Source organism: Trachurus japonicus, chromosome 4 (genome assembly GCF_045865225.1).
Source record: "Trachurus japonicus isolate A0001 chromosome 4, Traja_1.0".
Taxonomy (NCBI): domain Eukaryota; kingdom Metazoa; phylum Chordata; class Actinopteri; order Carangiformes; family Carangidae; genus Trachurus; species Trachurus japonicus.
In genome coordinates this window covers 5,092,505-5,104,896 of record NC_140910.1, presented here as the reverse complement: position 1 = coordinate 5,104,896, position 12,392 = coordinate 5,092,505, and the positions used below count along the sequence as shown (strand labels likewise).

General features: G+C 42.7%; 1 protein-coding gene across 2 annotated transcripts in view; it reads right to left on the bottom strand.

Annotated features, from left to right (window-relative positions):
• The window catches only part of eps15l1a (epidermal growth factor receptor pathway substrate 15-like 1a), a 52,345-nt gene that overhangs the window by 21,603 nt on the left and 18,350 nt on the right, over positions 1-12,392 (bottom strand). The window contains exons 13-19 of one of the 2 annotated variants that reach the window (XM_085773509.1): positions 11,470-11,490; positions 10,689-10,774; positions 8,599-8,631; positions 6,377-6,449; positions 4,871-5,032; positions 4,469-4,666; positions 2,123-2,302 (exon numbers count right to left, since the gene is read on the bottom strand). In XM_085773509.1, the coding sequence (XP_085629635.1) occupies positions 2,123-2,302; positions 4,469-4,666; positions 4,871-5,032; positions 6,377-6,449; positions 8,599-8,631; positions 10,689-10,774; positions 11,470-11,490 (753 nt within the window). The remainder of the gene's footprint in view (positions 1-2,122; positions 2,303-4,468; positions 4,667-4,870; positions 5,033-6,376; positions 6,450-8,598; positions 8,632-10,688; positions 10,775-11,469; positions 11,491-12,392) is intronic. The other variant, XM_085773510.1, reaches the window with a different exon arrangement.

Here is a 12,392-nt window from a genome sequence, read left to right as displayed (position 1 = left end):
CACGGTCATTGGGGCTGCTGGTCTTTTAGAAACACTCTCTTTTAAAGGGACTTTAAAAAAAAACGTTATTTGGGACCATAGATGACTGGCTCAGCTTGGTTTTTGTCCTGACATGTATTTGATATGATTTGAGTTATTAATTCGTGCTAGCAGTGGGGCCAAGAAGACCCACTGAAAAACTGCAGAATTTTACAGTTATGTTAAAAAAAAATTACAAAATACATAAAAGACCAGCACCCCTAAGTTTAGGCACCTAACCATCAGGCTGATTTAGATATACAGTAGCAGACAATACAAGAACAATGGAAGAATGTTTTGATAGTGTCATTGTGAAGCCTCACAGCCGTGTGCACAGTCGACTCTCTCAGCCTGTTTGTTTTAACCTTCAGTTCAGCCAACTTTAAATGTAGTGCCATTTGTGCGTCTCTCTACATACACATGTTATACATGTATACATGTTATGTATAGATTGATGGATAATAATAAGTGGCAATTTTATCTATTTAAAATGAAATGTTTCATATGATGTTATAGACCTGTTAAACCAGACTCATAAGGTCAGTGTTGGGCACGTTACTTTTTTTTTTTTTTTTTTTAAGTATATTTTTCGGCTTTTTGCCTTTATTTGATAGTGATGACAGTAGAGATAGACAGGAAATGGGGAGGCAGAGAGAGGGGGAATGACACGCAGGAAAGGTCTGCCCGATGCGGGATTCGAACCGGGGACGCCTGCGGCGAGGACTGTAGCCTCTACATGGGGCGGCCGCTCTACCCACTGCGCCACGCACCGCCCCTTGGGCACGTTACTTTAAAAAAAAAAGTGAAATTACTTTCCCCCTTACAAAAAAAGTTAGTGACTGAATTACTGCATTATAAAAGTAACTGACGTGACCCTGCATCGTTGTGTATATAACATACACTTACAGGTGTATTATTTTGTCAAGCAACGGTGCATTTTATTGTATAACGCAGTTATAACAGGGGAAACAGTGTCACTTGTTTGAGTACTCGTTACTGAAGAAAGTACCGCCGTTATTTTATAACACTGTTATTCCCATCACTGGACCGTTTGTATGAAATATTGTTATAACTGCTGTGTGTCGAGGAATGGCTAAAAAGCGTTCTCTGACTCTGCCTTTGACGCTGACCACCAACATCTGGTCAGCTGATCCCTGAGTCCAGGTGAACGTTTTCCCCCTTTTATTTTACCAAATATGAAGACAGGTGGAAATTCAGGATAATTCATGCTGGCTTAACATTAATAACAGTAACAGGCCAGAATTAAATGTTGCAGAGCCTCTTTAGTACTGTGGACAGCTCTACTCTAGATGTGCCAGTGAGGTTAGGTCGACAGAGGTTAGGCAGCTTTGTCACAACAAATATGGAGTGATTGATTGAATAACAAGCCTTCAATTAAATTCTCTCCATATGAGTTAGATTTACACTCAGACACATACATGTGCTTTCCTTCGTGGAGTCATGATGCTCTAAAAGACAATGTGACATTTGATGGAGGTAAAATGCTGCTGGAAGCAGTCAGGCATATGCAAAAGAATAAATAAATATGTGTTGTATCCCTCCAAAGTGCAACAAATCAGTACTGACTACTCAAATACATTGATTACAAACACATTGTTATTTTTAGGGGTACAGTGTTATTTCTAGGCAAAAGGTTATATGAATATACTATATGCCTACAGAAATTCCACTGCTGACAGCCAATACGGTTTCCTGTTATTTATATTTTGCAGTGGCTGCCTGCTGAGAGAGTGTTACATTCCAGCTCTGCAGTGGGCTTTTAATTAGAAGCTATGAATACAGGAAGTGGAGAGACATAGTGACACCCTGCTAGGGTGAAAGGGAGAGTGAGAGAAAGAAGAGAAAGAGATGCTTGATTTAAACCTGATAAGGTGAGGGTAGATCGTGTTTATTTCCTGCTCGTTTTCACACTTACTGTCTGCATTCTTAGCGTGCACCATCCAGGTACAACAAAACCCTCAGACTCGTCTCGTGAGCGACCCAAAAACATCCTGGTCTATCTCTTTCTGGGTGTACACAAGAGCACGAGTGCTGTGTGACATTTCACCAAACAAACCAGGTTAAAGCAGACGGAGGTCCTGACCTGCGCTGGTCTGACCATGGCCAGAAATCCTCCGTTCTCTCGGTCGCTGAAGCCCTCGCTCATGTCGGCCAGGTTGGTCATACTGCCTCCGTGGGTTCCGTTCAGGGTGCTGTTGTACTGCTCGATGCTTTTCGACACTTCCTGCTGGCTATCCTGGATCTGTGACAGTTTGCTTCGAGCCTGCGGGAGACACAGGCGCACAAACACACTTGAGTGACAGCGGCACGAGTGAAAGTTGAAGACCTGCTGGAGTTTGAACCATTGTAGAGATACAGTCACATGTCCCCGGTTACTGGCAATTAAACAGTATCTTTAAAAACTCCTCTGCACTAGTCAAGTGAAGCTTTGTGAATACGGGCTCTTGTTACTCTGTATTGCATATGTTACAGCATCACATCAGCTCTTTGCAGCACTTTACCTGTTTTTTTTACCTTCCCAGTGCAGGAGGGATCAGCCCCCAGAAGTGTTTTTGCTGAACATTATGACATCACAGTTGACCTTTGACTGTTAAAATGTTATCACTCGATGATTATAGCCTGTTTAGGTTGGATTAAAATTGGTTAATTAATTCCTGAGTTGGGGCCAAAAACACATTTTGTGAGGTCAGTGACTTTGACCTTCATTCTAATCATCTCACCCATGAGTCCAAGTGAATGTTTTCACCTAATTTGAAGTGATTCCCTCAAGGCGTCACTGAGACATTACCTTTAAGAGGATCAGAAACATAACCCCCTCCACAGCAAACAGAGAAGTGTGTCCTGTGGATTACCCAGGGTAATGAGGGAACTTGGTTTGTGCAAAGAATGTTTGTCATTTTTATAAGGCTTTAACCTCTATGAGCACCACACATGAACTTAAAGGGATAGTTCAACATTTTGGAAAGTTCGCCAATTGCCATAATCCCTAAAGTTTTAGGTTCATTACCTTTAATTGTCGGTGCAAGCTGTTTTTAGATTGGCGGGGCAGAGACGTGAGCTCTGCGCGGCGTGCGGAATTTTCTTCTTTCCCTCATCAAACCCATCAAATACACAATCCAACAACTCCAAAATGCTCTCGTTGACAAGTTGTTACGAGACAGAGTTGTTTTCGAGGTAAATATGTAGCCAGAAACTACTTCCCTAGACACAGCTGCTGGGCAGAGTGACTTCAAAAACGCAGGTAGTTCTGAGTATTTGCTTCTTGTGTCGTAATGTTACATAATTATACGTTATTATTTCCCAACTTGTACATGAGGGTGATTTGGAGTTGTTGGATTGTGTATTTAGTTTGATGAGGGAAACATGGAAATACGATGAGCCTCCGTTGCTTTAGCTGAGCAGCTCACAGCTCTGCCCCGCCGATCTAAAAACAGCTTGCACCGACAATTAAAGGTAATGAATGGCGAATTTGCCAAAATGTTTAACTATCCCTTTAAACCCTGCTCTTCCAAACATGCACAACCAATTCCTTACATTAGGGAAGGTGATCAACACTTTTTTTTTTGTTATAGTTTGCAGGATGCTGAGCATTAATGGATTATACAACAGGAGTTAAGAAGCTGATGTCAGATGATTTGGTACTTCCCTAGGACCAGGTGACCTCTGATAGTGTTTTGATTCCAAGTTGTTGGACTTGACCTCACTTGAGGCATGTATAAGGCAGGCATAAATTCAGACCTGTGATGTATCTGATATACAGCATACATGCACTTGGGGGGTGACAAGTCCTCTCCATCACTTGACAATGTGAGTGTCTAAAGTTTTGACTGGTGCTGCGTGTGTGGTTTTAGAATATTAAAAAAGGCATTAGTCATTAAAATCACTGCACTAAGTTAAGATTAGACTGGATATACAAAAGGAAAGTATTAACTGCAGGGACTCCTTTAACTGTGAGTGTGATCTTCTGGCTGCAGGAGGGAGTGGTGGAGAACTGACTGTGGTCACCGTGGAGAGAAGAAAGAGTCAACAGAAACAACATCATGCACTGACAACAAGTCCTGCACGTCTGTATACAAGGTGTGTAACTCTCGCTGCAGCGGGCTCTGTGGTGCGTGTGGCTCGTAGGGAACAGATGACACACCACAACAGCTGCAGCTTAATGAAACACACAAACACACACGCACACACACACACACACTCACTGACACAATGCACCCCCCAACCTGTAACCTGACACAAACATTAAAGCCAGACATTAAAAACCATTTCAGCTTGTGATGGTTACACAACAAATCATATTGTAGTATAGTGTATAGTATATAATAGCAGTAGAGCACACAAAACAATATAGGTGCAGATTACATAGTGCAATGCCGCCCTCTGTTGGCCATATGGAGACATGCAAGCCCCCACAGGCATGGGGTCCTACCTGGTTTATCTCATCCTGTGTGGCCTTCAAAGACTTGATGATGGTCTCCAGTTGGATCTTCCCAGCAGCCAGGCTCTGCTCCAGCTGGTTCTCCTCCTGCTGCAGCCGACCCAGGTCTGCCTTCGCCCGGCTCAGTTCTTCCTCCTGACTCTGTAGGTCTGACTCCTGAGAGTGGATCTGATTTTGAAGGGTCGAGATCTGAGGCAGAGGAGGGTAAATCGATGAAGATCTAAATACTGGCCCAAAGCAGCGCCAGCTACCAGGTTACTGAGGCCAAATGATGCCACCTTTTCCCCTCTATCCCATCTCAGCTACAATCTGGTAAATCGGGCTGAATCCAATTCCAAAATCACCATAAACACTAACAAACATTTAGTTCAGTCACGTTCCATTATTCCTCACCATCTGAGACTCCTCCTGGCACTTTATTCGAACTTCGTTGAGCATGTCTTCTAGTTTGTGTTTCTGCTGGTCCATCTCCTCCAGGCGTTCCTGGGCATCTTGTTTCTGGGCTTCCAGCTCTTGCAGGCTGGCTGTTTCTCTGTCTAGGTCATTTTGCATCTCCTGATGGAAAATGAATTTAAACAAAGCAATGAATCAAAAGGTGCTTCTTTGGACTGCCTATGTTCAGATCCTGATTTTATGACCTATACTTATAGACACACAGAAGAGACTGGCTATCTTCCTTTGTTTAAAAAGTATTGCCTTTGTTCTGGGATCCACATTTGTTTAGAAATTATTAAGAATTGTAGAATAACTGCCTTTTATTAGAGGCAGGTAATTATCTCTCTGTCTAACTCCCTCTGTTTGAAATGTAGAGTTGGTCATAGTTGTCAAAACAAAGCTTAGTTCTCAGCGACTTCCCCGTGTCTCTCCTGCTCTCGCTACTCAGCCTCAGGCTTATGTTCAGATCTGCCTCCTTCAGGAACGATACATATCATGAGAGTAGCTTGTTTGTTGACCATTCTTCGAATATACGACAGTAAAAAGGAAACGTTTACATTTTTTTCAGACAAGATGATAGTCTCATAAACTATTCTATTTTTTGGACTATGAGAATATACGCAAATCATTTCTCATCCCTTGTTGTAATGGAGGTGAGGCTCAGTGTACTGGAAGTGCTCCTCCACTTCTCTGCAGTAACTGAGCCACCAGGAAACCAGGGAGGCTCAATAGATGCAGCGTGACACTGCTGACTGGTGATAGAAACATCTTCAGTCAATCAATCAGTCAGTCAGTCAGTGACAGCGATTATAGGACTGATCCCGCTGTTGTGGTTCAGCTAACAACAGACGAATGCCACTCAACTGTCAGGTCCCATAGATAAGTGTAAAAGCAAGTTAGGTAAAACAACATGAACACTGTAGGCACAGGCCCTGCATATAAACATGTGTTTGCAGAATATAGAAGGACAGGTGGATATACCCATGCTGCCTTGCGCGCAAATTTATTCGCTCTGCAAGTCAGCCTGGAAACTATGGACCAATTTTCCCTGAACGAGGGAGCCAATCACATAACTGGGGAGGGGGCAGCAAGACGATGACGACACACCGAAGTGACTTTGTTGATAGCTTATTGATGGCTGTAGACGCTTTACCTTCCGATGCAGCGTTAGAAAGTGTTTAAAGTAGTTTAGATCGGATTTCTGTCGCTCTACAAATGTCATCAGGTATGATTGATACGATTGGCTAGACGCATTTGACAGACATTCGTAATAAACAGCTCTGGGCTTTCATAAACCACGCCTCAAATACGAAAAAATGAACGGGTGGTTCCCAGACCGAATCTCAATCTACATTGAGAAGAGGTCTGGTGTTAGCCAGGCTAATAGCCCAGTGTAATGGTCCACTTGGAGATCGAACAGTTTACATGCTGAAGCTGTCTGAACGATGAACAAGTTGCTCTCACCTGAACCTCTGCACTCTTATATCTGATGGCCTCCTCTGTCTCCCTGATGTCCTGCTCAAGAGTGTACTTCTCCCTGAGACACACGCACATAAACATAAGCACACAAACACACACACACACACACACACACACACACACACAAGAAGAATTATGACAACAGAAATCAAGTACCTGCCACCCCCCTGCTGTAAACACACATCGGCAAGTCACAAAATACTGGACTGGGATTCTATCAAATCCTCAATGTGACGAAGTGAAAGACGCTTAAAAAAACTGTCACTCTGTGTGAGGGAAAGAAGTGTGTCTTTCCAATTACTTCAATTCATCATGTGAGTGAATAATTGATTAATTATGAAAATAATGAATCCCATCAATCAAGTTTCTTTAACTGTGACACCCTCTCAGGTTTGGAGAGAGGATTTTTTGCTTCCCCCAACCAGTCAAGTTGCAGGAACTCTGGTCACAGTCATTAATCATCGTGTGCCTTCCTATTATTTAATTACTTTAAAATGTATTATCTGAATGAATAATTAATTACTGAGCAGATAGATCATTAAAGCGCACATCTAAAAAGTGCTTTGACTTTTCCAGTACTGTAAATATTTTAAAAGTTGCCCAGCCACAGAACTGTATCAGAACCCACAGGCTCCACTCAGCAGGAGGTCTGGTGGGCTCAGACCACTAAATACCACGTGTATTTCCTGATTAATTATACTGTGAGGTGTATGGCAGTAACAGAAGGGTGTATTTAAGGAGACTTGCAGCAGAGACAATAACACGGCAGTGAATTTCTCCCACACTGAAACATGTTGGTGGGAGTATTTGGTGGCCATTTTCCTCTGACATCACACTAAGGCTGAGCAGCCTTTGACCAAACTGAATAATGAGCAGATGAGGAAAAGGAGCCGGCGACTGGACTGAATCTTACATGCATGATGTTAAAGGTAAGATCAGATCTCATTGGAAGTTAATGCAATGAGAGACAATGTGAATGTTGCAATGAATTGGCATCAGTAAAAATATCAGACAGCAGAGTGTGTGTATCGCTGCTAACTTGACCTTTATTCCTTTATCTTTATATTTATTTTTGTTCAAGTATAGGAACATCTTGCCCAACCCCTTTCCAAAAAAAATGAACTTAATCAGTGCTAACTGTAACATACACATCCATAGATTAGATTTTTTGTTTTTATGCTGTTCTTTTTAAATGTTTTGTCTTTATGTAAATCACATTGAGTTGCCTTGGTATGAAATGTGCTATATAAATAAAGATGCCATGCCTAGATAGAAGAAAGATACCATACCGGATCTATGTTTTGACCTTGATAAGCAGTTTGGCTTTTGTTTTTTTTGGCACCACTGAAATGTAAATAGTTCAGACCTAACACATGAGTAGGATTAAAGAGTAGACAGGTACAAGCTCAGTAGCTTCAGCCTACTGCTTTTTTGGCATATGCCATAATTTAAGACTCATAAATTGGATTGAATATACCCTAGTCTGGACAGAAGATTAATGATGATTTTTTGACTGATTGTTGATTTTCACTGTATGTGCATACGACCAAAATAAACTACTACTAGCACTTCAATCAGAAGGCCTGGAGCCTTTCTGGGTGGAGTTTGCATGTTCTCCCAGCTGTGTGGCTCTTACTGGGTACTCCAGCTTCCTCTCATCATCCAAACACATGCACACCAGGTGGACTGGCAATTCTAAATCGCCCATTGGTGTGAATATGAATTGTGTGCGAGTAGTAGTTTGTCTTTATACGTCTGCCTTGTTTTAGCCCGGCAACCAGTGCAGAATGTGCCTGGAGCCAATCCCAGCTGACACAGGTTTCACTCTATGTCACCTGGTATTGGCTCCAGTTCTACCAAACACTGCATGGATAGGCAGTGTTGCTGATGACACCTTAGAGATCTCTCTGATAATAAATGATATGTTGTTGTTCCATTTCTCTTCTTGTTTCTTCAAAGACATCTTATTCTTTAACTTTGTTTCATTACTTTAGATTGATAATGCTGGAAAAGCAGGTGACTAGTTAGAAATTAGACAATGATTCCTTTACACTTTAATTCACTGACTCTCACCCTGAGTGTGATGTCAGTCAATATGGCTGCTATACATACATAAGTACATGTAGTATGTACAGCCCTGCTCGCTCACTGTGTGTGTGATTTGACAGAATGCCAGTTCAGAGACATTCAGTGGTTTGTGTTTTTACCTTAGAATATTCCACTGGGTAAAGGCAAGTGTGCTGAGGCAGCATGGAGAGTAAGTGGTGAACAAACAAAAGATTGATAAAATACACACATCAAAGGAAGAGTGGATGTTTGGCTGGGTGGACAGAGAGATGGATGGATAGCAGGAGGAGGAAAGCAGCAGGATGACACAAATCCAAGAGGAGTAATTAAGCTCATCCACATCTGTTTGCATTATTCCTTTTCAAGTGTGCATTTTATCACCAGCACTAGACCATAGGTACGGTAAACTGTTGTGTCTATGCAGAGCTGGGGGGGTTTAGCTGGCAGCTGAAGGAGCCTCTGCTGCTGTTCACTCTCACTACATGTCAGCATCTCTTTGTAAAGCCATGCACTGATCCATCAGTGTAACAAGCACTGACAGTCTGGCTCAGTGCCCTCACTTTGCACAGGGCAACTACTGACACACTGGGACAGGTGTGTGAGGGTTTCCTATGGATTGTATTCATACAGACCCATTCGAGCCCAGAAGCTTTGCAGGTTTGATTTCTACATAAAAACTAAGGACTAAGGCAACTATTAAAGCATTTAGATCAAAACAGTTAAAGCTACAGTCAGCGACAATTATACAGTCATATTTGCTGGAACTGTCACTATATTCTGATAGTAGTACATGAAAGAATGAAAAATACAAAACTTCTGATGCCACCATTGACAACGACTGCCTACACAGTGAAAACTAGTAAGAAGAAGACTGTTGTTGTAACAGTTGGCTAACGTCGCCCATGTGAGAGATATGTGAGATGGTTTTGGAGTCTCCGGCTGCTATGGATACGGTACGCCTGCTCCCTAGCTTGTGTGCCTGCGCAGAGGTTTGGGGAGGGACCTGAATGTTGTATCGTTTTGAAATTTCAACTAACCAACTGTAGCTTTAAGCCACTGTGCTTAAAACCTCAATTTAAAAAAATCAACAGAAAATAAGATGATGGGTGGTGTCAAAGCAATTTGAGAATTATGAGTGTTGTGACAAGAGATTTTCAAGGAACAAATATTCAAAGCCTTGTAATTTTGCTAACTTGCAGAAGTGTGACTTCATAAAGAATAAGGTTAGCAAGGGCAAAGGAGAGTTTGAGAATTTAAAATCTAAAAAAAAACAAACAAAAAAAAAAAACAGAAATGAGTGTGCACTATTAGCCTATCCTGAAGGAAGACGTGAAGTCTTGCATGAAAGCGTTCCTTAGGAGAGGCGGCTGTTGTCAACCTTTAATGCTGGTCATGATTGTTCAGGAGTGAAAACGATGCTGTGATAGTTCTATACTAGACATTATCATCCTGTTATCGTGTTTAAAAATGCAGGTGCATTTTTGTTGATCTAATCTTAGTTGTTCATGTGGCCTTTCTCTGTCTGTTTTGGTTCTTCTGACACAGCTACAAAGAGAGAATAACAATAAATCAAGATCATATGATTGGGGACATGATGTGGTATGTGTGTCCTATCAGAGAAGAGAGTGATAAAAGTCTGGATGCAGGTGATGACGAAGGATTTGTGATGGAGCTAATGTTAGATGTGACATATGAAGAGTTTTGACACATCAGCAGGTATATTCATCTCAGAATGAAAAGTAACTAACAGTGAAACAAGAGTTAAACTCCAGGTTGCATCTTAGCATTCATTTTCAATGCATCTTTTAAAGGACAATTCCAGGCAAATTCAACCTGGGGCTCTAGTTCCCTAATATTTTAGATCTAAAAGAATGAATCTGAAGATTTTCTTTCTAATGTCTCCTGTTCTGCAGTAGTTCTGTCTGTCCCCGCATCGCCACAGCAGCGTATAATGGGAGCGGACCGATCTTACTCTGTTTAGGCTGTTTGTGGGATTGTAAACAGCCTAAACAACATAAGATTCGTCGGCTCCCATTCATCGCTGACATGGCGATGCGGGGACAGACAGAACTACTGCGTAACAGGAGACATTAAAACATTTTTTTTTGTTTAGACCTAAAATATTAGGAAACCATAGCCCCAGATTTGATTTGCCCGGAATAGTCCTTTAAGTGCTGTTACTGTAAAAGTGCTCACACTCCCACTGATGCCACGTCATGTCATTTGTTACCTCTGCAACTGGGTTATTTCCTGACTGATGTCGTCCAGCTCCTTGATGCCAGTGAACTCCCCCGACCCCACTGAACTAGAGCTGTCCTGTAGAGAGAGATGAGAGGAGGAGGGGAGAGAGACCAAAAGACAAGAGGTTGGCAAAGTAAATCTGATTTGTTGGAAAATAGGTGGGGGAGGGGGGCAGGAGGGGGTTGATGAAATGGCACCAACTGAGCCATGGCAGACCAGGCCACAGGAAGGAGAGCAAGGTAAAGAGAGGACAGGAGAGAAAGCAGCATCAATAAGAGGAGCACCACAGAGGTGGAGTCAAGAGGTGGGGGCTGGGCCAATCACCAACATGTGGGGGGAGTGTCACCACCTCTGCCATGGGGAGGAAGATTCAGGATTTACTATTTTATGATGAACTTTGGACTTTAACAACACTTTTCTGCAAATCTCGAGGGTTATTTACACTAATAGAAAAGAACAGAGGACACAGCCCATACAAGCTAAAAAAGGAGTATTGTCACTGGAACTGCACAGGAAGCTCTTGATTTGACTGACAGAGCCACACACAGCGGCTAGCACGGACTGCACCTGCTTTACTCTCATCTTTGAAGGATGACTAGAAATACATAGAATCTCGAATCTTCCCTTGATCAGCAGAGAGTTGATGGGGGTGAAACTGTCACTGCACTGGAGTAGAGAGAAACATTGTGCAAATGCTTTCCAGTAATCAGCCTGAACAACCAGCCACTGAAAGCATTTAGGTGGGTACAGCGTCGGTCCATGTTACCTACCCACAGCTTGAACATTATAGCCTGAGAGAGGAGGGAGAGGGGAGAGGTAGAAACATCAGCAGCACCCAACACCCAAGTGCAACAGACTCAGTGAGAATGGTTTCATTGCTTCACCTCTCCTCTAATAAGCCACTTTGGTGTCACAGTGTGAGGTTTAGGGCTGCACGATATATTGAGCATCGTCATCGCAATGTTTTTTTTAATAACATGTTAACTTTTGTTTTGCTTCAGAAAAACACCTCTAAACCAGCTCCATGCTCCGCTTTGAGTTCTCAACAGTTGTAATGGTGACTTTGAACTTCTAGAAACTTCTATAATGTATATAATGGAGGAAAAACGACATTTTGTCACTTCCCTAAACTTGGATTTTATTCTGAAAGACGTCCGCGATTCCACCCCCGAAGCCTGCGCCGCAATCATGTGATCAGTTATCGATCCATGGTGGTGAACGCTGGAATTTAAAAATCAGCGCCACTGAAGATGGCAGAGGGAGAGCAGCACTGTTTGGTCCACCCGTCTGCAGCTTCGCCCTTGGTGCTTCAGGTGGAGGACTCCAACTGTTTGGGGCCAGTTGGACCAACGGGTCCACTCAGACCGCGGCCACTCGGACCAACATGTTAACTGTTAACGGCCAGGAGATCAGGAAGCGCAGTGGACGGGGCTGAACTGGGAGTTAGTTAGTTAGTTTCATTTATTGTCCACGATGTGGAGAGAGAGGCCTGACTGAGTGTGTGTGTGTGTGTGTGTGTGTGTGTGAGAGGAGCAAGGGGGAGCGCCACCCGTCGCAGAGGAGAGGAGAAATGCATTGTAATGAAACATTAGGCGTATGTTATAGGTCCTTTCCATTAAAATATTCATTTTTTGTTACAATTGGTTGGATGGGGGGGCACACTCCCAAATACACTTTTAAGGAAACACCGTAT